The sequence below is a fragment of the Colobus angolensis genome, unplaced genomic scaffold (genome assembly GCF_000951035.1).
Source record: "Colobus angolensis palliatus isolate OR3802 unplaced genomic scaffold, Cang.pa_1.0 Scaffold89, whole genome shotgun sequence".
Classification (NCBI taxonomy): domain Eukaryota; kingdom Metazoa; phylum Chordata; class Mammalia; order Primates; family Cercopithecidae; genus Colobus; species Colobus angolensis.
This window is the reverse complement of record NW_012122820.1, coordinates 4624789-4651971: the sequence shown is the minus strand read 5'-3', so window position 1 is coordinate 4651971 and position 27183 is coordinate 4624789. Positions and strand designations below refer to the sequence as shown.

Below are 27183 nucleotides of genomic sequence, written 5' to 3'. Positions count from 1 at the left end.
AAATAAAAAAAAAAAAAAAAAAAGGAGTTCTGAAGAGCTCCTAGTGCCATGGGCAGTACGGATAGGAAACTGAGTTCCTCCTCGTGCCTCTCGTTTTCCCTGGCCCGCCCTTCCAGATGCGTGAAAAGCTGTGAGTGCCGCAGGATCTCTGGAAGGCTGGGTCTTGGTGGTGCTGGCAAGGGAGACTTTGTGTTCTGCTTTCGGTGGTGCTGGTAGGTGGGTAGGTGTGGGAGGTAATGACGGTGAGGGAATAACAGAATGAATGCACTGGAGAACTGTTAGACAGTTGCTCAAGCCCTGGATGGAAAATCAGTTTTTTTCCCAGCTGTGGTCTCCACTGTGACTTTAGGCTAATCTCAGAGCCTCACAGGCTTATTGCACAGTGGAATAAATAATCTTGCTCCCCTCCACCCTGCTTATCTCACTTAGTTAAAAATGTAGGCCAGGTGCGGTGGCTCACACCTGTAATCCCAGCACTTTGGGAGGCTGAGGCAGGTGGATCAAAAGGTCAGGAGTTCAAGACCAGCCTGGCCAAGAGGGTGAAACCCTGTCTCTACTAAAAATACAAAAGTTAACCAGGCGTGGTGGTGGGTGCTTGTAGTCCCAGCTACCCGGGAGGCTGAGGCAGGAGAATCGCTTGAACCAGGAGGTGGAGGTTGCAGTGAGCCAAGATCGCACTACTCTACTCCAGCCTGGGTGACAGAGCGAGACTCCATCTCAAAAAAATAAAATTAAAATAACAAACATAATGTAAACAGTACCAGGGGACCATACCAGAACAAGCTGGTATTCTGTGGCTCTGCAGGCCCTGAGCAGAGTGATAAATAAGAGATAATTATAGTTATTAAGACTAAAAGATTTTTCAAGGAGGGCCAACAAAACAAGGTAGAAGAATCAGGTGTAGTGCAGTTGCAGACAAGGCTGAAGAAGCACTCAGCGCTAATTTGCCAGGACATGAAGAGTAAGAACTACTTGGAACCTATAATATTGCTTTCCCCGTCTTCGCTGACAACAAAAGGAGGAAAGTGGCTTGAGATGTAGACAAGAAGGACTGGGATTAGACAGCAGGGGGATTTGGGGTTGGAAGTGCTGCTGGATCCAGGAATGGTGCCTAAGGTGAGCTGTGAACTAGCCTCTCCTGGTTCATGCTAACAAGAGAAAAGTGTGCGGGGTGTTTGGGTGAAAGGCATGTTGAGGGTCCCGTTGATCTCTGGAATTTTCTTGCAGCTCATTTCTTGCTCCAGCTCATGTGAGAGACCACATTTTGAATCAGATCCAGCAATCCTAGGCTGAGGGTGGGGAAGGAGGAAGGATTATCCCAAGGAAGGAATGTGAGGGTGACAGGAGCTTGCGCTTTTACCCTACCTCAGGTGTGATGCTTTTTATTTCCAATGATGCTAATAAAATCCCTGCTTGCAAAACTGACTCTCTCCTCACCCTGTGTTCTCCTACTGTAGCTTTTCAGACAGCTGGTTTATGGATTGTTGATAAGTCAGAGATTCTGCTGAATGCTAAGCAGATGTACTTCTAGAATCTTTGCACACTGTCTCTCACTTTCCTTCCTTTTTTGAAAAGCCCATTCATATTTAATTCAATTCTTCTAAATGGCTTCCACATCAGCCTGTCTTCCCACTTTATAATGCATCGTAGTCTCTCTTAATGCATGTACCTGCCAAATTAAGCGTTATGGCTTATCCGCTAGAACTGCCATAGGATCAAGCCAAGTGTTCTTGCCAGTTATGTTATGGGCTTTTCGCACTTGCCACCTCTTTTTTATTGTTGAGGTTGGTATATACCTTTCTTCTTACAAAGCCCTGTATTCATTGTCTTTAGCTGTCAGTCACTTCCACACTGGCAATTGTGCAGTTACCGCTTAGGTAACTGGGAGGAAGGGAGATGGTCGGCTGAGCTATAATGAACTCTCTGGGGAGTTCTCATTTGGAGACCTAGATTGTTTGGATATGAGGGGACACTTGCTTCAACTATGCAAATTAGCCTTGGCCTGAGGCCATTGCACATCAGGCAGGAGGCCAGAAGGGAGCAGCAACAGCTCAGCTACTTTGCTCCTGGGCCATCAGTTGGTCTCTGCCCTTCCTTCCTTGTGAGGTCTGAGTCTGTTCTAGACTCAGATCCAGCGATGACCTCCTCCAAGGAGGACTGTCTTGTCCAGTCCCCCTTTAACACACAAATACTCTTGGGGGCTTGATACCTTAAGCCAATGGCAGTTGAGATCTTATTAGAAATTCGTTACCAGTCAGCCGGGAGCCGGAGTGGAACCTGGACTCAGGACCTGGGTGTGGGTCACTCAGAGGTAGGAAGGGGGATTATCCCATATCCCCTCAGAGCTCAAGGACCAAAATGTGTGTCTGCAGACACAAATGCAGTGCTGAGGCACTGGGACACCAGGGGCCTCCAGCAGGAGAGGCCTTTACAAGTAAGTGACGCACCCCCGCATCACGGTACGGGAGAGGAAAGGGGGCTTAGGGAGAGCAGGGAAGACAGGGTTTGAAGCCTGGCTCTGCCATGCACTCCTTGAGGGGCCTCAGTGGGCCATGAGTCTCTCTCTGTCCTTCTGCCTCCCTACTACTTTTTATTGAATGCTTTCTCTATGCAGGCACTGTTACATGCTTTACATTCATGATTGCAATTAACTTTATAACACTATGCAGTGTGAGTATTACCCTGAAAGTATTTGATCCTGTACAGTTTGAGTCCTTTACAGATGTTGAGAGTGCTGGCTTTGGAGTCAGAGCTGGATTTGACTCCTGGCTATGTCATTACTAGCCATGTGACTTTGGAGCGGGTAATTTCACCTCAAACTTCATCTGTAAAACAGCGATAATAGTGCCTAGCTCAAAGCATTGTCATGGGAATTACATGCAGATAGATAGATAAATGCGTATTTACATATTTATTTATGAATCACCTAGCAAATGGCCTGGTACATTAGGAGGCACCCAATCAATGGTAGTTGTGCTAGCATGCAAAGGAGGAGAGGGATGGTGAAGCAGTCTGGATGCAGAAGCTTGCTACTGGCTTTTGTAGCCTGGGCCGAACTCTAGACACTTTCTGGCAGAAGACCCTGCAGTCCCAGGTCGCCCTCGCCTCCGGTGAGTGTCAGTATTAACCAGTACACTCTGGGTTGTTTTCAGAGGCTGCATAAGGAGCTACCGCTCAGCCTGGAGGAACTGGAGGATGTGTTTGATGCCCTGGATGCTGATGGCAATGGCTATCTGACCCCAGAGGAGTTTACTACTGGATTCAGTAAGTTCTGATGGGTGCTGGGGACCTCAGGGTTCTGGGTCTACTTAGCACTGTTTAAGGTGCATTCCTGTTCCCTCTAGACCTGGGGGGCAGGTAGTACAGCTTTCCTGCCCTCCTTTCAGGGACCTGGAGCTCAAGGTCTCCAGGCTCTGGATTGCTTGGGCCTCCTCACATGCCCGTCTCAACTGCTGACATTGCTGCTTGCTCAGTGCCCACTGCACTGCCATTAGCAAGTTCCCTCCCATTGGGACTGACAAGGGAGATGCACAGACGCTCCACAGAAGGCATAGCATCAAAGGGGGAGCTGTGATGAGATTTGCAGCCTCTCCTTTCCTGCCTTCATAGAAAAATGGCCAAAAGGTGGGACAACTGGATGGCTCATTCCAACCCAAGTCTGGCTGAATCTTCCAGGTTGAGGGATAACAGCTATCAGAGAAATTTCTAGAAGGTTTGAACAGACTAGCCATTCTCAAGGTAACCAGGAGGAAGGTGACTTGAGATCTATGAACAATATAAAGAAACCAGACACACTATCCTATCAGATACATCAAAGGCAAATTTTACCATACATCTGCCTCATGTGTGGGGCCATACAATTTTCTTGTAAGTATCTGATACCTTTCCTGACCTTCAGGAGCTTCTAATTGACTTGGGAGGATAAGACAGAGTGCTGTAATACTGGACAGTATGAGTATGGAGGAAGTACACTGGAAACTGTTAAGGAGCTTATAGATGTGAAGTCTAGTGATGCTAGCGAGAGGATGCTAGATGACTAGGATGACGATAGGAGCCTCTGCAGTCAGGGTGCTGGAATGCAGTGCAGGGAAAGGCCTTGTTGCTTAAAGAAGAAATTGACAGAGATGAGTTCTAAGCCAGATGTCAAGGGACTGAGAACCACAAAGGAGACACCATACTTGTCTTGCATTCTGCCGTTCCCAGATTCTAGGATCACTGGTGGGGTGTTTGTGGAAGTGGAAAAGACGCAGAATCTGGAACGTGTCTACAGACCTATATCCATGGATCTTTACTGGAGGGGCTTTCCCTTTCCTTCTCTCAGATGAACCTTCAGTGATTCCTGGCGGGTGAGAAAGCTGAACTCTTCCTGGTGGGTGGGTCTAATTCAGATCCTTGTGCCCTGCATCCCCTAGGTCACTTCTTCTTCAGCCAGAATAACCCAAGTCAGGAAGATGCAGGTGAGCAGGTGGCCCAGCGCCACGAAGAGAAGGTGTATCAGTCCAGAGGGAACGAGGATCTGGGAGACATGGGCGAAGATGAGGAAGCCCAGTTCCAGATGCTGATGGACAGACTTGGAGCCCAAAAGGTTTTGGAAGAGTAAGTGGTGACAGGGATTTGTAGAATGGAGACCAACCTGAGAGGGGCCTCCTCCTGTGTCTATTCAACAGTTAACCTTTGTTAACCATGTGGTGTCGGGCCCTGCACTGGAATGCAGTGTAGTGAAAGGCCTGTTGGTTCTGCCAACAGGGGGCCTGTCCTTTGTGATGACCTGACTGCGTGTTGGGCTCTGTCTCTGCTTTTTACATTATTTTTCTGTAGGAAACATTCCTGTTCTCCTTCTCTCCCACCCCCGCACCTTCCTCACTCCCGGCCATGCCTTATCCCGCAGTCCTTGGCTCAGCCTTGCTCCCCATGGGGCACTCACACATCAGAGGTCTGTACCATGCCCTCAGGGTTTTTCAGGGAGTTCTCACTAAGGCTTCCTATCACCGTCAGCTCCCCAACATCTTTACCTCTCCTGGGTCTCTAGAGCTATGGTGCCTCCCAGCTGCCCCCGCTGTGGGTGCCTTCCTGGCAAAAGCCCATCATGTGGTAGCATTTGCATACTGTGTCCCCAGCACACCAGGCTTGTGCAGCAAGCCAAGGTGGGAAATTAACCTGTTTTTAGCAGGCCACTACTTGGAAAATTTTAGACGGCTGGGATCTCAAACAAAACATAATTACCCCTCCACCTTTTTTTTTTCCCTAAAAAGTGCTTTGGAATAGACACATGGATCTAAGCCCTGACATTAAAGTAAAGTAAAATAAAATAAGCAAAATGTGGTATTACAGCTAGTAGAAACCAGACAGAGGGCCTGAAAAGCGTGTCACACCTTCTGCCCCTTTAGCCTCTGCCTTTGGCCTTGTTGTTTTGGGGTCTCTAGATCTTGGGCTAGGTGTGTGTTTCCTGCAGGGTGGGAGTGCCCTGCTGATTGCAGCTGACGTTTCCTGAGCTTGGGAAGAGAAGGAGCTATGGTGGGAAATGACAAAGAGGAGGCAAGAGAGAAGAGGCCTATATATGATTTGCAGGACGAAGCTCTGCGAATTTTTCAGCAAACAATTTGGTAGACTGTGGCAGAATTGGGAAAGGCTGGCAAAAGTGTGTTCCAGGCAAGAAAGGGATAGGCAAGGGCCTGGGAAAGATCCTGGTGGGGGTGCTACACAGGAAGTGGAACTCAAGACCAGCAGCAGTAGCAGCTTTGCTGAAGGCCTAGAAGGGGCTGCAGCAGGTGTGGATCACAGACGGTGCGGCTGGGCCGGTGGAGGGGGCACAGGTGGGTGGGAACTTCATTAGTCATACACCTGACCCAGCTTCTCCAAAGACGAAAGGCCAGAGCACAGAGACCATTTCTGGTGACAGTGTGACACCTCGTCCTGGAGAAGGGGGAAGGAGAAGGCAGTGCAGGTGAGCTGAGGTGCTGTAATGGAAGGAAGGGGCCTCTCCACCCAGCCCGCACTGCAGGGCAGCAGCCTTCCTGGCAGGGTTCTCAATTAGAGTCCACCAGACGTGACTCTGAGGACCTATAGCAAAGGCCAGTGCAGAACTGAGCCAAAATGAGATGTCCTGAAGAAGGGGAGGTTTTGTGGAGGTTTCCAGAGTGGTCTGTAAAAACTGATACGCAGAAGATGGTGACCAGCCACTTCCATCCTCACTGAAGGGGGCTTAGGTTGCAGCATGAGGGGAAACATTCATGGCTGTGAGACCTCAGATAGGGAAATAGAAAAGGCTATGAAGATTTGAGGGCTCTTTGAAGATTTTGCTCACCAAAATGATTTGTGTGTTGCTCTGGAAGCAGTGAAATGGATTGATAAACCTCCCAGAATCCCTTCTAGCCTATACTCCCGTATCCTCCCAGGAGGGGTGGCCTTGGTGTGTTCTAGAAGTTCGAGACTGGACATCTGCACTTCGGCTTTTCTTGGTGGCCTGATTGGCTGAGTGATTTGACAGCTTAGTGAGCTTTGGCTTGTTTTTCATCAAAAGTTGGAAGACTCGTACCTTTCCCAGAAATCTGGGGCAAGATGTTGTTGCCATGACTAAGTAGTTGAAAGAGTGTTGGAAGATGAGCAGGTGGGTCTGCAAATCTCGCTGGGACTTTAGCTCGTTTGGCTCCAACAGGAACCTGGCAGGTGTGGACAGACAGACCTAGGCTGGCAAGGTGAACCTTGATTTTACAATGCGTTTACTTCGTGATGGCATGTCTCAATTCGTTTGGTTTGCTGTAATACACTGCCATAGATGGGATACTTTATAAATAACCAAAATGTATTTCTGGCAGTTCTGGAAGCTAGGAAGTTCAAGATCAAGGTGCCAGCAGATTTGCTGTCTGATGAGGTCACATTTCCTCGTTCACAGACAGTTGTCTTCTCACTGTATCCTCATGTGGCAGGAAGGGTGAATGAGCTTCTTCTGGACTCTTTTATAAGGGCACTAGTGCCATTTGTGAGGGCTCTGCCTTCATGATCTAATCCCCTCTCAAAGTCCTCACCTTCTGATACCATCAGGTCAGGGTTAGGATTTAAACATATGAACTTGTAGGAAATATAAACATTCAGACCACAGCAGGAGCAACCTGCCACAGGGATGGGAGGTCACCATGGTGTCTCTCTGAGACCCTCTTATCTCCGAACCCTTTGTCACATCTACATTTTACCTATAGGATGAAATAAGACCCCCCCCCCACAACATGTTGTGTGTGTGTTGTGGGGCGGGGAGGAATGGAACTCATTCTGAAAAACAGAGAGGCTCCTTTCCTCCTCTTCTCCCATTTCCCAGATTCACCCATGACATCCAGTACAGTGCAAGCTTTACAGTAGATCATATTAAATACTTGTTGAGTTAATAAGGAAATGGGTGGGTGGGTGGATGGGTGGATGGATGGATGGATGGATGGTCTAAATAAGTAGGCAGAACTGGTGGAAGTGATGGAACAAGGAAAGGAGGGAGAGAGGGATGAAGTGTTAAAGAGATGACCAGATAACTGATCAGAGGTGGGCCTGTTTCTCAGTGGTCCTCGTCTCTGCTGGGTGCAGAGAGTCATGTCCATTCCCCAGGAGCATTGCTAGCATGGTATTATTGAATATCACTTCTGAATAAGGTTTCTAAAATATAATGCTTAATACACAAGCACAAAGGATTTTATTCCTTATCCTGAGGGTTCCTGGTTGGAGCTGTTCTCAGATCTTCTGTTTTGGGAATATTAATGGGAGACAAGTCACATTTATGTTTCTGTTTTTGTGGTTTCTGTCTTAAAGTGATTTATTAGGGCGGTACTTCCAGAAGAAACTGATAAGGAATTTGGGGAAGTGGGACAGGGAAAGGAAGTAAAACAAATAATGGTGTAATTTTAGGATAAGTCCTGGTTCTCCAGGGATATTATTTATGTAGTCATAATAGTATAAACATGTATTTATTATCATATTTGGGAATTGGCATACAGAGTTGTAAAACAATACTAACTGTAGAACACGGTGTCGATGGCACTAGTCCCACTCATGAGGGCTCTGCCTTCGTCATCTAATCACCTCTCAAAGGCCTTACCTATTGATCCCATCATGTTGGGGGTTAGGATTTAACCCCCATATGAACTTGTAGGAGATATAAACATTCAGAACACAGCAGGAACAACCTGCCACAGGGATGGGAGGTCACCACCCATTTCTCAGTGGGCCTCTTCTCTGCAGGGTGCAAAGAGTAATGTCTATGCCACAGGGGCATTGCTAGCATGGCACTATCAAGTATCACTTCCAAAGAAAATTTCTAAAATATAATGCTTGTTATATAAGCACAGATAATTTTATTCTTTATCCTGAGGATTCCTCGGGAGCCAACAGGAATCTGTTGGTGACAGATTGTCAAGGTACAGATGACTGTAATGGACAAGCAAATTTTGGAAAGAGCTCAAGAGAAGTATAGGCATACAGATAACTTTATCCTCATAAAATGAGGGTCATAAGCGATTTTCCATAATTAAATTAATTAAATGTGGAATATACACTACATAAAGTCTCAAAGTTTAACAGAGTAAATAATCAAAATGTAATTATGTTGAAAGGATGGAAGGAGGTGAAGGACTTATATTTTCAATAGCTGGAAACTTGAAAGATTAAGACACAGAGTGAATATTTAAGTAACAAAAGACTTTGAGAAGACAATGAACTGAGCTAGTTATTACATCTTGTTCTATAGATGTGAAAAAAGCGTTGGAAAATACGTATGTGTCCATTAATTTAAAAAATCAAAAACCTGATTGTTTGGGGGATAAAATTTATATTTATTCTCTACTTTGCTAGAACAAAGTTGAATTGGTAATTGATAATAAACTAGCCTGTGATGTTTCACTTGAACTCTACTGTTTATTGTTCTATAACTTTCAAACTTGATGCTATAACACTCTGTTGCCTGCTAGCTGTGAGAAATTATTAACTTTTATTGAATTAAAACCTATCCTCTTTCAGATTTGTGTTTAACTTAACTTGATCATTGACTACAGATTTTTTGGTTTCTCCAGAAAGGGAGAACAGGGTCCACCATGTGTGTCTCCTCCTCCTTCCGTCCCTGGGTATCAGCCTGAGCCCCTGCATCTCTGCCACTGAGCTGTGTACACACGTGCCTCTGAGCCTTTGTTCATTGGCCCCCAGGTCTCCCACATCTCTCTCGCCTTGTCTTTCTTTGCGCACATCTTTCAGACTTGCTCCTTCCCTTCTTTTTGCCTGTCAGTCATCCCTAGTGTCACCAGGCCACAGTGGGGTGCTGCATATTCTCTTCCCTTCCTGCAGCGACAGTTGCTTTCTGCTGTCCATCACGTGGCACGTCTTTACCTCTCCGCAGTGAGGACCATCCTTCCTGGAGGCAACAAGCTCTCTCCTTTAGCTCCGTAGCGTGTGTCCTCACATGCACTGGGCTCCCGTCCTGTCTTCTTCCTGGCATTTGGAGACGCACCCGAGCATGTTGCTGTGCACACTCAGCCCCATGAGCCCATCGTGAAGGCCACAGGAGAACAGAAGCAGCAGAGCGAGGTGGGGAAGGAGGCCAACACTGGAGTCAGACAGACCCCGATCTGGACCCCTGACTCCATCAGTTACTGCTGGGTGATCTTAGACAGCTCACTCCACCTCTCTTCACCTGCTTCCTCATCTGTAAATGGGGTAATTGCAGCTCCTGCCTCGTAGGGTTACTGTGAGGACAAAATGAGCTGATATCCTTGAAGCTCCTCGCATGCAGCAGGCATTCGGTCCACGTTAGCTACTGTCATCTTTATGATGATTCTGACGGTGCTGTTTCTGGCTGTCTGTTTCCTATCTGGGAACCTCTGTATTTCCCATGAAGCCTCATTTCCGCACTTCCACATGAGCATCCCTTCTCTTGCAGTGAAAGTGATGTCAAGCAGCTCTGGCTGCAGCTGAAGAAGGATGAACCTCATTTACTATCCAACTTTGAAGATTTCCTGACCAGAATCTTCTCCCAGCTCCAAGAAGCCCATGAGGAGAAGAATGAACTGGAGTATGCCCTAAAAAGGTAGGTACCCCAGTGTGAGCCACTTTCTGTAACTATGTGTGAAAGAGACACACAGTGCACTTTCTCTTAGATCTTCTGCCAGGACATTGTGTGATGCCTCCTTATCGCTGTCTGCCAAAGTGGGGACCGGGCCATATGTCTGTCACGATATATATATTTTTAAGCTCTCCCTCACCTTTATAAGCTATATATGATAGGCACTATTCTAAATACTTTTTATACACTAGCATATTTAGTCCTCACCACAACCCTTTGAAGTAGGGACTGGTTATCATTTTGCACGTTTATTATCTGCACATTTTGCAGGTGGAGGGTTGGAAACCCAGAAAGGTTAAGTAGTGCGCCCCAGAAGGCACAGCTTGTAAACAGTAGAGCCAGGACTCAGAGTGAGCTAGCCAGGTGCCCGTGACCAGAAGAAAAATCACTCTGATTCCCTCCAGGCAGTAAGGCCCCAACATACTGGGCCATCCCCCAGTGCCAGATCAGCCTACTTTGCAGAGGTGGCATGTTTGGTAAGGTGACCTGTAGCCCTGCTGAATGTCCCTCCTCCTGGCCGCTCTCTCCCGTCACGGCCTCATGTATCTTCCTCCGCCATATTTGCCTCCAAGACCTCTCCAGGAGACAGGACCAGGCAAGTTAAGCAACATCTGAAGAAGCTGCTGAAGAACTGAACCAGAGTCAGAACAGGCGGGTGTATCACAAAACTGGGGCAAGCCCGCTAGACACCAGTCCCTTCATGAGAATCAATGCATGGTTATGGGCACTGTGCTGTTCTTAGTCCTTTACCACACATTTACAGCCATGAGCTCGCATTTTGTGAACATGGACTTAGACGTGGTATGACTGGGGATGGTTCATAACCCTGAAGGTGAGGCCAAAACACAGGGCTGGCTTCGAGTAGATCTTGGAAGCATACAGAGGAGGCCCTGCCCCCTGCTTCTGCCGTGAAATCTTGTCCACACCCAGAGGTTTGCTCACGTTCTGCAGGAATCCTCAACAATCCCACGGCTCTGCAGTTCCGGAGAGCACCTGCTCCTCCATTCAGGTACTTCCAGGAAAGCCTGGAAGGCAGTTTCAGAGTCTGTGCTGAAATAGTCTTAGAGCAAGCGTGCAGCCTCTGATTGAACAAGAAGAGATCACCGTGTGTCTTGCTGTGTAGATCATCTATTTACACATTATTCTGAGTCCCGGCTCCTTTTCGTCTTGTGTCTCCCCAACCTCAACTCTAAAAATAACTTGTTGAGGTCCATTGGGTATACACAGATCTGGGGAGAAAGGACTTTTAGGACTCTGCATTATGAGGACGCTGAGGCCCTGGAGGAAACATAGTTTGGCTGGAGGACTGTTAAGAACGTTCTGGGGAGAGGCTCCCAAAGCTCAGAGAAGGGAAGGATTAAAGGGTGTATTTTTATGTAGCTATTACCTAATTAAGAATCAGACAGAACTGGCCAGGCGTGGTGGCTCAAGCCTGTAATCCCAGCACTTTGGAAGGCCGAGACGGGCGGATCACGAGGTCAGGAGATCGAGACCATCCTGGCTAACATGGCGAAACCTCGTCTCTACTAAAAAATACAAAAAACTAGCTGGGTGAGGTGGCGGGCGCCTATAGTCCCAGCTACTTGGGAGGCTGAGGCAGGAGAATGGCGTGAACCTAGGAGGCGGAGCTTGCAGTGAAATCCAGCCACAGCACTCCAGCCTGGGCGACAGAGCCAGACTCCATCTCAAAAAAAAAAAAAAAAAAAAGAATCAGACAGAACTGAGTTTGATTCTTGATTCTGCCATTTACTAGCTGTGCAACTTAGGACAAGTTACCTAACCTCTCTGAGTCTCAGCTTCCTTGTCTGTAAGACAGTGATGGTATCCATCTCACAGAGTTTTGAGTATTAAATGAGATAATGCTTGTAAGTATTTGGAACAGTGCTGGCACGTAAGTATCCAATGAATGTCACTGTTAGTATTTTAAATGAGTATCTTTGTTAGTCTTAGAGGATTTGTCTGGCTGAAGTGGAGAGTTTGAGCATCAGTATAATCAGAGGTTAAGTTTAAGGATCTCTGTGTCCTTCCAGACAACAGTGTAGTGACTTGCTGCTCAAAGTGTAGTCCATGGGCCGGGCGTGGTGGCTCAAGCCTGTAATCCCAGCACTTTGGGAGGCCGAGACGGGCGGATCACGAGGTCAGGAGATCGAGACCATCCTGGCTAACACGGTGAAACCCCGTCTCTACTAAAAAATACAAAAAACTAGCCGGGCGAGGTGGCGGGCGCCTGTAGTCCCAGCTACTCGGGAGGCTGAGGCAGGAGAATGGCATAAACCCGGGAGACGGAGCTTGCAGTGAGCTGAGATCCGGCCACTGTACTCCAGCCTGGGCGACAGAGCCAGACTCCATCTCAAAAAAAAAAAAAAAAAAAAAAGTGTAGTCCATGGACCAGTAACGTTGGCATCACCTGGAAACATTTTAGGAGTGGAGAGTCTCAGACCTCACCCCCAGCCTCACTGAATCTGTATTTTAACAGGGTGTCCAGGTGCTTAACGTGTAACTTTGGGAAGTGGGAGGCTGAGAATGAGGAGTTCTGGGTTTGAGGCATGTATGGCTTTGCAACCAGCCAGCTCTGTGACTGCTCAGATTTCATGGCCTCTCTTGAGGCTTGGTTTTCCTATCTGTAAAATGAGGGGACTAGATTAGTTGCTTACCCCACTTCACCCCTTCTCCCTACTGACCCCCAGCACTGATCACCTGGAGGAGCCACAGCAAAAGTGAAGTGGCCTCTCCCAGAAAGGAAGGCATTCTTCTCTTCTCGAAGGAGATCATTGCAGTCTGAACCAGTGGGCAATTACCCAGCCTTAGCCTGGCATCTCATCTGCAGGACCTCCTCGGCTGGCCTGCATTTCTGCAGGAAGAAACAAGTGCTCCTGTCTTGCTGGAGAGCTGCTTAGCCCTGATATCCATCTTTAAGGGCCTCTATTAGTGGTTTGTCCTCATTTAGTAATTGTGCTTGAAACGTTGTTGAGATAAAAGTCAAGCCACTCTTGGCTGCATATGCACAACCAGCTCATCCGAAGGTTCCAGCCTCTCCATGCCCATCCTCAGTCAGTATCCCTGCCAGCCATGCCTGCTCTGGAGTCAGCTGAGCAAGGCCCACTCCTGGCTAGGGAACTGTGTTGGGACTGGGGACTCACTGAACTCTTTGACCAGTCCCATTCCAGAGGTATTCTCCAGATGCAGAACCTGAGAGCTGCAGACCGTATTGAGCAGGGCACTGAAATAGGAGGCAGGAAGGACTGGAGCCCCTGCCCAGCCACTGGCACTTACCAACTGTGTGACCTCAGGCAACTTGCATTACCTCTCTGTGCATCAGCTTCCTTATTGGCAGCCTCTGATGTTTTCCACTAGAGCCTCTTTCGGTCTCTTCTATTTTTTAAAGAAAGGTGGGTCGCACCTTGCTGGTGGGCCCATCTATAAAGGCACTTGCAACTCAGACGTCAAACAAGAGACTGGAAATCCCAACAGGGTATAGGATATGAAAATGGGATTCTTTACAAATGACTCAGGGTGAGATTAAGTGATTCTGAGACATCTAGAAAGTGAGTTTGGAGGTGGAGGTTGTTTGTGGGAGGGACATTTTCAGGTTTTAGAGAGGAAGGGGGAGGAAGCTCTTGGGGATGGCCTGATTTGGGAGGGAGCCTAGAGGAATCCCGAGGGGAAGAGCGGGTTCTGCTGAGCTGTGAGAATATCTCCCAGGCACCTCCACACGCTCACTTTTCATTATAGTGGATGACATTTCAATGAGCGCCTATCCCGGATGCTGGGGATGACAGCTCAGGTCACGACTGCTGCATGTCTGCCCCGGGCCAGGCACCGGGGGAACAGTCTATGTGTAACCAGTAGCTAGCATCGAACCAGCACTCCCTCCATGCCAGGCTCTGAGTTCAGCAAAGGGAACGTAGAGTCCCTCTGCTTGAGGAGTTCGTGATTGCACCGAGGGGACGGCACTTAGATGCCTGGAAATTCTGCACAAGACAGACCAGAAAATCCTCCTGCAAATGAAACCTTAGACAGCATTGCCATGGGCAGCACAGCCTCTACTTTTTCTCCTTGTGCAGACCACACACCTTTCTCCCACAGGGCCAGAGAAAAATGAGGCTGACCTCTGGGGGAGTTCGGCCTTATGCAGGTTAGGCAGGACACACACTCCCTGCCCCCAGCCTCCCAGGCTGGGCCATATCCCCCAGGTCGCACTGTGGCTGTGAGTGGAAAAGGCCCACCCCAGCTTCCTCCTCACATTTACCCCCACTTCCTGGGAGGGAGGAGGTGAACTGAGGTGGCTGAGTGCTAGGCAAGCCCTGGATAGCGGAGGCCAGGAGGACCCCTCAGAGTGTCCTGGAGCATTGTTAGAAACAACCCAGAGTCGTCCTCACTCATGGCCGTGAATTTTTTTTAACCTGCATATCAGAAATAGCAGCAGGGAAGGGGTCTGGGAGCATTCAGTCTCCCTCACCCTTGTCCTTTTGCACAGAAGTTGAAGAAATTTCGGATTCGGGCGCCTTCTGGGCCTCCACTTCTCTCCAAGGAAGGAAGGTGAGACTTCCACTGAGCAAGTCCCCTCTGCATTCGCAGTGCAGATGTGCAGAGGTCCTCACACCTCAGCACGAGGGAGATAGTGTAGACATTGGGGAGAACTTGGAACTGGGAATGTCTTTGCCATGGAAAGCATCCTCTGCATTTACCCTTTTCTGGAACAAAAGCTTGAGATCTCCGGGGGATGTCGAGCAGTGCTGTCTGGAGGCAGCAGTAGATCCAGACTTTTCACCAGAACCACTTTGGGATGCCAGAGGTCCCACCCCAGTGGGGCCAGTTCAGTTGTCTGAGGTGGGGGCTTAACATCTGTATTCGTAATGTGTGGGGGCAAGGGTGAATTAGGCAGTATCTGAGGGGTGCTTTGAGCTCTGAAGGAAAGTGCTTTCTAGATCAAAGGCCAGTCCCAGGCTGTGCTCCGGGAGGTCTCCGACTCAATCCTCTGCAGCCCTGTAGCCTGGGAATACCAGCTGGCTGCCTGTTTGGCATCATTGGTTGACCATACTCGGCCTTGACAAGCTTAGCAGCAGTCCCCATGCCCTCCTTGGAATCAGCTCCTCATCTGCACAGTGTTCCCTTGTCCATCTGAATCAGACCTCAGGCCGTTTCTTGGGAGCTCACAGGCTCTTCAGCTGCAGCCGCTACCAGCTGCTATTCAGCCACTTCCTGTCTGCAGTGATTCCCTGGGCTCTGGGAAGGTGTCCAGACCAGGAGGAATGCACCCTACAGACTGACAGGCAGCCCCAGCTGTGATGGCCTGCACCCCCACACAAGCCTGAGGATCGGCAGCCTGTGTTGTGGAGCCTGGAGGACAAGGAAGCTGTCCCCGGAGCTTTTCAGGGAAGAGATGTCATCACATCGCTGGCCCTGCCTCCCAATAGGGCCGCAAATAAAGCATCAGATTCCTGGCAGGTGGCCCTTACATTCCACAGCGTTCTTCGTGACCTTGGGGAAGGCCTCAGCTTCATAGTTGTCGAATGGTAGATTGCTTAGATTTACCAGAGGATTTTTCAATTAAAAGGTAGTTCCCTCTCCGCTAGAGAGTCTAAATCGGTGTGTCTCAGGGAAGGGGCCCAGGAACGTGCACCATAACACACATCCCAGGCGGTTCTGATACAGGCAGGCTGTAGACCACCCTTTGAGAAATGCTGCTCTAGCCAGCTCTTCCAGAATCAATCAGCCAGCAAAAGGTACATCCCGGGGTGCCCTTCCCATCTGGAGTGCTACTCCTATTCTTAGGGTGAAGTTCTCGGCAGGGACTCTAGGTGACGAGGTTGAGACTTCATCGAATGCATGTCTTCTGTGGGTTTATTATTATGTTGAGCACATTGTTAACATTGCCCTGAGAGCAAATTGGAAAGTGAGGACTGTTTGTGCTCTGTGTACACCATGGGCATGATTTGTAAACCTGACTAATAAAATAAAAAAACGTTTGCTTTATAGAATGGGATAAAGCTGCAAAGTTGGTTTATACAGGCAGCAGAGTCTGATTTGGAAGACACCATCCATCTTGAAAATCCAATTGGCAATTTCACAGTCTTTGCAGAATTTTCTACAAACTCTTACATTTTCCTTTCATTCATTTCTACTCTAATCGTGCATGTATGTGTGTGCACGTGCACGCGCCCACGTGTGTGTGAGAGATGGAGACAGAGAGAGACAGAGATCAGCAGATAATTACAGAGACCGAGATAGACTGATTTCAGGGGAACAAAACTCGAAACAGGATTTTTCCAGTGGGAGCTTCTTAGCTGTCAGAGGACTGCAGCTGCCCGAAGAAGGTGGCAGGGGGCAGTGGGGAGTCCAAAACCCTGCTTACCGTTCCCATTCCAAGCATAAAACTGACTGAGGCTGAATTTGCTTCCATGTTCTTCTCTTGCAAAGAGCAGACTTCTTGAGACTTCTGTAGTCGAGGGTCTTCGTTCTGTCATCAGCACGTTGGGCAGGGAGTGGGAGGGAATGTGGGTAACATGGAGGAATAGGAGTCAAGCCCCTCCCATAATCTCACCTCTCTTTGACCATAGCAGTGCGGACTGTTGGCCCCATACCTCGCTCCAGGTCGTGCTCACTCCCCAGTGGACAGATTCCAGGTGTAATTTGGAACACTGACAATGCTAAATGCAAGTATATGGAGTTATCTATTTTACAACCTAGGCTGCTGGGCCAGACATTGTAGTGATGTGAATGGAGCCACGGGACCCGAGTCAAGGCCTGGATTCTGCCCGCTACTCTGACCCTTGGAAATCTGGTTACTTCACTGTTTTGATCCTCATTTTCTTCACTTGAAAAACAAAGACGTAGGGAGTACATCAGCTTTATAAGCTTTCATTCTGTGATGGGGAGGAGGGATTCTCCTCTTTGCATCTGCCTTTGCCGAAACTTGGCAAACCAGGAGACGTAATTGATCAAACCACAGCCTCAAAGACACACATACAATCAGAATGACAACTCTCCAAGGCCAGTGGCCATTTCTGAAACTCTGCCTTGAGTTCAAGCTCCTGAAATGTACCTAAATTGTAGAGAAATGCCATTTCCTCTCTCCAAGGCCAAGCCTAGACTTTCATTTACAACCGGCAGAAACTACATTTTTCTTGGAATGATTTCAGCAAACCCCTGCCTACAACCTAGGCAGGGGAGTGGACGACTTTCTAAGACCCTCTGAAATCCCAACAGATTTTATTTAAAAGGGAGGACAAAGGAGAGGAGAAGCACTAAGAAAATCTTTTGACCAAGCAGTATTCCACAGCAGGAAGGCCTTGGCCTCTGTGCTGTTAGCTGGAACTCCAGTGATGTTGAGTATTAATTCTTTGCTCTGGCGTAGCACCTTAACTCTCAGTGTGCAAAGCACTTTGTGAAGGTTAATTAATTTTCACAGTTCCTGTGGGAGGCTGGCAGGATAAGTTAATGCTAACTACATCTCACCTTCTAGTTCCCTGCAAATTATCTGTAAAGGCCTCTCAGAAGCTACGCTTTGTATTTACATTAGACTCATGAATTCTTCACCCCTACATCCTTCTCACACATCCCATCCTCCTCCCATCCTTAGCTCCCCAGTAACCCAGCACCAGACGTACACGTGAGCGTGCGCGCACACGCACACACACACACACACACACATCCTTTAGAGAGGGACATTTGCCAGAACCAGACATCTTGGATGAAGATGTTTAATCCCCTGAGCTGGACCTGGGCTTTCATCTGGGTTTTCAGTAGGACTCATTCATTCTGATCCATCACTGCCCTTACGGCATCCGCAGTATCTCACTGTTACTCTCTCCCCTCTGCTGTTGAAAATCTCCCTATTCTGAACTCACCTCTTCTTAGCTTTTCCCCTGAGAACTCCACCATCCTCCCCACCACCAGAGCGGGAAGCTTCCTTCACTTCCCCCTAGCAGGGCTCCGAGGTCACAGGATGACCGTCAGACAGAACCTAGGAGGGTTCTTTTGGGTCTGCCTCATGGTGTGTAGCTTCTTCTGTCTGTTCCTTTCCTCCCTGCCACGATAGCACTGGGCTCGATATTCTTAGATGCTAAATTATACAGAGAGTATAACTTCAATCTGAAGTATTTTGCCCAGGGTCATACTGTAAGAAGGGCTTAATCAACACTTTTCAATGGAAGGTATGGACGTCTCTTTCCACATTTAGTCTTCTCTATTGAGCCTCCTCAGGTTTTATTCACCCCCGTGTCTTCTCTCCCCAACGCCTTCACCATTCCTGCCCACGTTTCTTCACACCACGTACACCAAGCTGCCACTTGATCCTCCACCCCCCAGTTTCTACTTGACCCTTGGCTGACATCTATAGAGCAGTGACTCTCAAATGGGGTCCTTGGCCTCTGGAGAATCAGAAAACTTATTTAATTAGAATTTATGAAATGCATCTTATGGTGTTAGACACTTCCACATGCATTATCTTTTTTAATCTTCACAACTTCTATCTAAAGTAGGTATTACCAACTGATTTTTCAGATATAGAACACTTCAGGCTTACTGAGGTAACGTGACTTATCCAAGGCCAGAAAGTTTGTAAATATCAGAACCGAGACTTGAACCCAGACCTTCTAATTCTGGATCTAATAAACTCTGAGGCAACCATACGCATGTCAGCAAAGGGTCTGTGACCTAGACTGCCCTGAAACATGCCAGAAGAACTACCCAGCTATCACGGGGAAAGAAAAGGACGGGGAGGATAAATATGAGTGCTCATGACTGTTGCTAACTCTGGCTCCTCCACGTTTGTCCTTCTGTTCCACTGAGAACTCATGTCTCTTGCCCTCACTCCTCTTTCATCTACCTCTTCTTCATCTCTCCCGTGTTATGTAACTCAAAATGATTAGGGTCAGATAGTAGAAAATGGAATAATTAAATAGATACCACTTGAGTTCTGGGAGCCAGGTCAAGAAGTGTTTTGGTTTGTTTGTTTGTTTGTTTTGAGACAGAGTCTCACTCTGTCACCCAGGCTGGAGTGCAGTGGTGGGATCTTGGCGCATTGCAACCTCCACCTTCTGGGCTCAAGTGATTCTCCTGCTTCAGCCTCCTGAGTAACTGGGGCTACAGTAACTGGGGCTACGTGTACCACCACACCTGGCTACTTTTTGTATTTTTAGCAGAGAGGGGGTTTCTCCATGTTGGTCAGGCTGGTCTTGAACTCCTGACCTCAGGTGATCTGCCCGCCTTGGCCTCCCAAAGTGCTGGGATTACAAGCGTGAGCCCCTGTGCCCAGCCAGAAGGAGTGTTTTGAGAATGGCTAAGAGAAGATAGGTTGAATGGCTATGCCTACATGTCACTAATTAACATCTCAGAGAGCTCTGCTACAGATTGTTGTCCTCATTTTGTCTAACGTTTTTCCAATGGCATGAGTAAAGGAAGATAAAAAGGGAATATTTTGAAGTAATGAAAAAAGTTCCATCCATAAAGAAGATACAACATATATTAAGCTTTATGCGCCAAACAACACAACAGCAAGATACATACGGCAGAAGCTTTTAGAAAAAATAAAGAAAACCAGGCTGGGCGCGGTGGCTCAAATCTGTAATCCCAGCACTTTGGGAGGCCAAGGTGGGCAGATCACGAGGTCAGGAGATTGAGACTATCCTGGCTAACCTGGTGAAACCCCGTCTCTACTAAAGAATACAAAAAACTAGCTGGGCGAGGTGGTGGGCGCCTGTAGTCCCAGCTACTCAGGAGGCTGAGGTGGGAGAATGGCATGAACTCGGGAGGCAGAGCTTGCAGTGAGCTGAGATCCGGCCACTGCACTCCAGCCTGGGTGACAGAGACAGACTCCGTCTCAAAAAATAAAAATAAAAAAATAAAGGAAAAATAAAGAAAACTTAATAAAAACCGGACTTTAGACTTTAACAAATTTGCTTCAGATTTGACACATTAGTCAGGCAAAAGTACGTGGAAGATTAAAGTATGTGAAACCATTAATGAACACACTTTAGAGATGAATATAGAATTGTGTACCTTACAAATAGAATATATATCCCTCTCATAGAAGTTGTGCAAAAATTGGTCATGTTTGTGGCTACAGAGGAAAGATAACCAATAGATTCCAAAACCATTTCTTTCTATAATATAATATAACTAGAAACCAATAGTTTGTACCTTTTTTAATAAACTGCCTCTTAAATAACTCTCAGATACATTAAATGACAAAAACCAACATTATAGATTATTTAGCCTACATCCTGATTGAAGATTTAAAATGTCAACAAAACTTGGAAGGTCACTGAATACACCACATGACCAACTGAGACCTGTTAGCATAGTGACGGGCTGGAAAGATGGACTAGAACTAGCAAACACGAAATCTAACAGAATTACATTTGAGATGTTGCTCTGTGTTCAAAACGGCAATGGCAGAAGCACAAAGTAGAGGAGATACGAGTCAGTAGTACCATCTTTGAAACAAAAATGATCACACAGACCTAAGATTTAGAGACTGTAGTTGGCAAATGGGTTCAGCACACATCCACTGTAATGTGGCTGCCAAGAAAAGTTAATGGGGTTTTAGGCTGTATGAATAGTTATGCAGCATCTGGAACAAGAGAGGAAATAGCTCTAATCTGCACACATCAGATTCACACACTGGACATTCAGTTTGGCACTCCCATAGCTTGAGAAAGATCATTGCAGCCCATTTGAAGAAGCATGAAGGGAATTGTAAAGGGGTTTGTAAAAAATCCACGTGAGACACAGTTGCAGGAAGTGGAGAGGCTTGACCTGAACCCTTGTAGTCTTGATGCCGTTCTGAAATACATGAAAGGCTTTTATGCAGAAGAGTAGGGTCATGGAAAGACAGATTTCTGTAAGCCAGAATATCCCAAAGGTGAAATAACTACTTAGAGAAACAGCAAGTTCCCTGTCACTGGGGGTATTCTAACCTAGTCTGGGTAAGCACTTGACATGGTATTGTCACAAGATTTTTAACACCGGAGAAACAGGTAGTTAGATCAGACAAACCTTCCAACTCTGAAGTTCTTTAACTCACATGGTATCTAGTGTTCCCTCAAAATGGTCCATGAGCTTCTGAGTTTGGTGCCCAAAATTGTAAATTGAGTTTTTACAGGTTTTTGGCATTAACATTTTGAGTTCAGGCCCTGCGGGTGACATAAATGCCTGCGTGTTTATAATCTAATTGAGACAACATGAACCCAAATGAATCAGTTGTTCAGGACTATTTAAGGTTAATTGTTAAATGATCAAATGAAGACATCTGCTGTCATCAGAGTTCAGAGAACGGGTCATGAGGGTTGGAATAGATGGCAAAATCTTCACAGAGAAGACTTCAAAGTCTGTTTATATGCATTAGGCAATATAAGTGGTTTTAGAAATTGTGGCAACAAGGATGTATATGATGAGTTGTCTCTTTCCCCTGATGAGCAAACATGATGAGTTGTCTCTTTCCCCTGATGGTGGAATATGGCGAGCCTTGCTGAAGGTGACTCACCGTATGTGCACATCTTTTTAGTATCTCTTGCTGCCACTGCCCGCACAGCCACTGCAGGGCTCCTGCAGACACGGGCTCCTGGCTCCTGGATCCTGCTCACACACAGTCTGGGTCTCTCATGGATTGGTTTGACAGGCACTTTTATTGACTGAGCAATTTCTTCTTCATCTTCCCAATTGCATCAGCCTTTCCAAACCCAGCAGGTCTTTTATCCTTGAAACCAAGACCCTCTTCCCCTTGGGGAGCACTGCCCTTTGCCCTCCACAGCCCATGATTGTAATGACAACAGTAAATCATCCCTTACATTGACTGAGGGCTCTGTGGCTCTGACACTTTCCACATCCACTCTCATGTGTTCTTTATGACAATGTAGGGAGGAACACAGGGCAGGTACCATTCTAGGATGGGAGGAGGTCAGAGCACTTACCCAAGATCACGCTGAGGAAAGGAGCTGGTTCTGGGATCTGAATGCAAGTCGTCTCATCCCTGCACTGGTTTAGTGACATGACTGGTATGCACAGCACCTTAATCTTCCCCATTCCTGGGATTAGTGTGTTCTAACCCAGTCTTGTCATAGTCGTTCAAGCCTGGAGAGTCTCACAGCAGGCCAACTTTCCAAAAGCTTGGTTGCATATATGAGTCTGGTTGGGCCCAGGATCTCGGATGCCCACCTGGAATCCCAGGGCTTCTTTGCAGTAGGCCTAGCCTTTGTGAGTGAGGGTTAGGAGGAGGCACTCTTCAAACACCATATCTATCTTCCTGCCAGTTATTTTTTAGTGGTTTGTAAAATAACTTAATTCACATACCAGCAAGCTGGTATGCAAGCATGAAAAACTTAGAGTGTGTTAATTTAATCAAATAAGACATAGATTAAAGTTAATATAGCACACTTAATTATATTATAGAATTAATGCCCTGCATGGTTATTAGAAATAAATGGTAAGCCATTTATATGAATAACTTTATATGAATTGCTTTAGTAGAGCCAAATCAATGTTTAAGTTTCTCTCATCTTACTTTATTAGTTTTACAGTATTTATATAGCTGGAATCTCTGTCTAGAGTTTTCCTTGATATCATTTACCATCTAGCATCTGATAATTCCAGGGACCAAGAGAAACCATCTTGCTTTCTGAAAGTTCCTTCAAACTGTATCTGCTTCTGTCACTGAAGTATCAGGGTCAATAGCATGAGCCTTTTTCGTTACTTTTCCTCCAAGATTTTGTTTTAATTCTTATGAGTTAACTCAGAGCAAAAGAAACCATCCCAAACATCGGTCATTTAACAAGAAGAGATTTCTTACTCAGCCAAAAAGAGTAAGGGATGCAGGACGTATCCATAAAGACAGGGTCCCGGCTTGCGAAGGTCTGGGAGGACTGTCGTCTCTTGCTGAGCCCACCCTGGGCCGTTAATGTACAGTCACTCAAAATCAAGTTTCTGGTCTTGGGGGTGCAGCCAAGCAAGGCAACTCCAAGGCTGTGCTCTGTGATGAATGTCCCTGACCATGGAGTCTCACACATTGTTCCTTTGTCTGGGTCAGATTTGTGGTTTCTGTAAAGCTGGAAGGATGCCAATCAAAATGACTCCTGTTCATTGTTCCCCTGTGCACGTGGTGAAAATGCTCTCCCAACAGGTGGCAGGTGAGAAAGGGGCAGAAATTGGGCTGTGGCAAAGCCTTGGACAGCAGAGAAGGTCTGGTTCTGGATTGGAGGCCCAAGTGGACATGGGAGGTAGGGGTTAATATGATGGTGGGCTCAGGGGAATAAATATATTTCCATCTTTGATGTTCAGTTCAGAAATCTTCCTAGTACTTCTTAAAATTGAGAACTTCGATTATTAAAGTCTCTTAAATAAAGGGCACAGTGGGCTTGCCATCCTGTAAGTTTAGAATGGCAGGGGCCAAGTATGTGTGTGTGTGTTTGTGTGTGTGTGTGTCTGTTGCATGTTCAAAACAGGTCTTGAGAGCCACATTAGCCTGTTCACAGAGCCTGGAGTTTCCTGAACAGGATAGGGAGAGGATCGGGAGTAGGAGCCACAGAGAGGGTCTTTCGCTGCATGGTCAGCAAAAAGGGTATGAAAATGCAACTACCTGGGAATGTCAATAATTCGGTGTGATAACTCCCAGTTTCAGTTCCAATGCTAATACCGGATCTTTCCTGTTTGAATTTGGAGGGGCATTAGAAGTTGGATGTATCGTGGGGAGAGGGAGAAACAGAAAAGGGTCATCCCTGGGGATGACCTACAAACCCCGTCCCCATATCTGTGTTTGTCTTCATCTCCCCATAGGAGCAGAGTGCCTAGGTGCTCACTTTCTGGTTGGGGAGAGGAAAGAGGGGGGAGAGGATGCTGAGAAGAAGAGTGGGGATGAGGACATCTCATTGTCATCGCCATCCTCCAACCAGCCTCGCCTGTCTCGCACTGTCTGCTTGTGTCCTGGAGCCTGAGATGGCACGGGCACTAGACATCGTGCCTTTTGCTTTGTGGTGGGGGGTGTGGTAGCTCTTGTTGTCATCATCATGGAATCTCTTGAGAATCTCATGAGAAACATGGATCACACAAACTCAAGCATACAGGGAGAGTCCTCTGAGAGTGCAGTGATAGAGGGTCCTGATGTGGACAGGCAGAGAGAAAGCATGCAAACAGGGACAAGATAAACCAGGAAACAGAACAGGAAAGAAACCCACACAATGCAACTTCAGATAGTCTATGAGGGTGGGGCTCCGCAGGAACAGGGATGATACGTCTGGCAGAGGCCTATGGGCTTGTGCTGAAATAAAGTACAATAAAGGGAGATGGTCCAGGGAAACTTCACCGAGGAGCACAGGGATCATCTAGGAGTGATGGCTGGGGGATGGGAGGAGGAGAGGACACGTGAAACCTACCAGTTGCAGGGGCAGGTGCCGCAAGGCCTCTGTGGTCTGCATCGCATCCCTTGTCGGGTTAGCTGATCCTGAGGGACTGATCTTGTAGCCTTGACTGACCTGACCGATGCTGTCACCCCCACACCCACAACTCCAGAGCAGGGGACTGGTGTCTGAGCTCCAGGAGCTATCGCTGTGGGATAGGGGAACCTCAATGCAGACTCTCCTTTTGCCACCTCTGTAGGAAAATTGCTGCCTATGATGAAGAAATCCAGCATCTCTATGAGGAGATGGAACAGCAAATCAAAAGTGAGAAGGAGCAGTTTCTCCTGAAGGTAAGTGTGCACTCCCCAGGCTTGGCTCTGAGGCCAGCTTGACATATCTGCTCTGTCTCCCCCAAGTTTAAGATTGTGGGGCCTCCATCCACGCACTGTTGATTCCCTCTTTCTCTGCTGTATTGTTTTTTTCAAGGCATTTATCACCTTCACACAGGACATGTAATATCCTTGTTTATTTTCATTGAGTGTCTATCTTCTCCTGCTAACATATAAGTTGCAAAAGAGCAGAGATTTTTATCTTTTATTAACTAAGGTATCCTCAGCACCTTAGACAATGCCTGGAACATACCAGGTGCTCAACAAATGCCTGGAACATACCAGGTGCTCAACAAATATTTGTTAAATGAATGAATGAATGAATAAGTGAATGAATGAAAGGATGGAGGTTCATGCTTTCTCTGTTAAATTTGATCTGACATTGACTGTTCCTAGATTTATATGGCAGGCCCACCCAAATGCACCAGCCCAGTTCACCCTGTGCCCAGCAGCTCTCCTAAGTGGACAAGCGTTAGCGCCTGTGCTACCCATCCTTTACCCTTCGGCACATGGAAAATTTCATAGCCAAGAAAAAACAAATCAATCCCACCTTCCAGAGATACCATGGAGGAAATGGATAACTCCCTTCCCTCTTCCTGGTCTGACCCTTATCCCCCACTTCCCAAGCCCTGCCATTTGTCTCAAGAAGTCAGGATTGGCAAAATCCTCTTCTTTGCCAAGGTAAGCAGGATCCTTCTGGAAACATGTTCATAAAACTAAATTAAAAAAAAAAAGGTTCAGAGAACTCTCTAGCACCCATTTTGGGGCTATCTACTTGGTGGGTTCTCAGCAGAAAAGACTCTGATCTTAGATGGCAGCTTCCCTTGCCGCTCAGCACTAAGCCTGACTGTTATCACAACCCCTTCTCTTGAACCAATTTTAAGTTTTGTGCTGCCTCAGATTGTCAACACCACTGTTCCGTTTATTATCACAGATGTCATTCAAACTGAGAGGGAATCGGAACACTTTTCAAGAAAATCTGGTCCTGTCCTCCAACTAGTGCCCTCTGGAGGCTTGTCAGCATTTCCAGGCCTGCTCCCTCTCGGAGAGCCTGAAAGCATTCTGGCTGCTCCTGTCCCTCAATCTAGTTGATGGCAGACAGAACTCACATACTTCTCACCAGCAGACCCCAAAATCGTTTCTGAGAACAGCAGCTCCCCACCCCACCTCCCTGCCATAGGACAGTCACCCCCTTTGTCCCAAATGACACCCTGCACAGAGAGGCTGAGCTCCATGGGGCATCTTGTCCCCTCTGCCCGGGCCGTGACTACGGGTCAGAGATCCTAGCTAAAGGAAAAGACGCGATTTCAGAAGCAAATGCTGGGCCAGGGCATGGGGGATGGGCAAGGGCAGAGGTCACAGGAAAAAAATTCAAGGACAAGTTTGCGTCACTGCAGGTGATCCAGCCTCCCTGGCCCCTTCTGCTCCCTCCTCCTCCCTTCTTGACACCAAATGCCTTTAACGCGCTGTGCTTAGATTTATGCCTTTTGCATGAACGTGGAAACTGCCCAGATGTTTTTGCAGCACTATTAAGCCATTAGATACAAAGGCTTTTGCCTGGTGATAGATCAAGGATAGTGGTGCTACAGTTTCTGACATCACGGAAAAGGCTGAACCCTTGGACCAGAATTTGGATCCTGGCTTGACACTTATCAGTTTGTCTGACTGTGAAGGAAGTACCTAATCACTTGCACCTTCCAACCCCAGGATGTGATGCCGGACCACCTCGACGCTCTGTCCTGGTGCCTTGTGAGGATGCTCTGTAGGCCCATTGTGGGTGTAGCCACATCATCACGGGGGTCCTGGAGCCTCTCGCTGCTCCCAGCATTTTTCACGGGGAGCAGTAGCCAAGCTGGAGGCAGATTCTCTGGAGCTGATTCTCTGGAAGCAAATGTTGGGAGCAGGTGCTGTCTGGTCAGATCGTACCTCTGCCATTCATGTGGTTAACATGAGGATAATCACAGGCTGTCCCTGTGGTTCTTCTGCCCATTTACCTGCCTAAAAATGGGCAGAAGAACCTGGTAACATCAACAGAAGATGCGCAAGGAAGCATCCTGAGCCTTTGAGTGGAGGTGCCCAGAGGCCTCTGGCCCGAGGGGGCCGTGTTCCACCACCGTGCTGCGGCCACTGGCGTGCCAGGACACCCGTCGAGTGCAGCATCCCACGCCGTCCTCCTTGGGAAAGAGTCCTTCCATGTCTCAGGAACCCCAGGGGGCTCCGGTAGGGAGTTATATGGCAATTACAATGGTTTCTTCTCTTCCTGCACACGTTGTACCTCCATCCCGCCTTCAGGCAAGTGGAGGGCTGCAGATGGCATGGGTATTTTTGTTTCTCTTCTGTGAACAAACAGTGATCTAGAAGAATGAAGCAG

At 47.4% G+C, this 27183-nt stretch overlaps 1 protein-coding gene across 1 annotated transcript in view; it reads left to right on the top strand.

Moving 5' to 3' along the window:
- CRACR2A (calcium release activated channel regulator 2A) overlaps positions 1-27183 on the top strand; it is a 129070-nt gene that overhangs the window by 60099 nt on the left and 41788 nt on the right. The window contains exons 5-8 of the mRNA XM_011931065.1: positions 3153-3264; positions 4413-4596; positions 9908-10054; positions 24683-24773. Coding sequence (XP_011786455.1) covers positions 3153-3264; positions 4413-4596; positions 9908-10054; positions 24683-24773 — 534 coding nt within the window. The remainder of the gene's footprint in view (positions 1-3152; positions 3265-4412; positions 4597-9907; positions 10055-24682; positions 24774-27183) is intronic.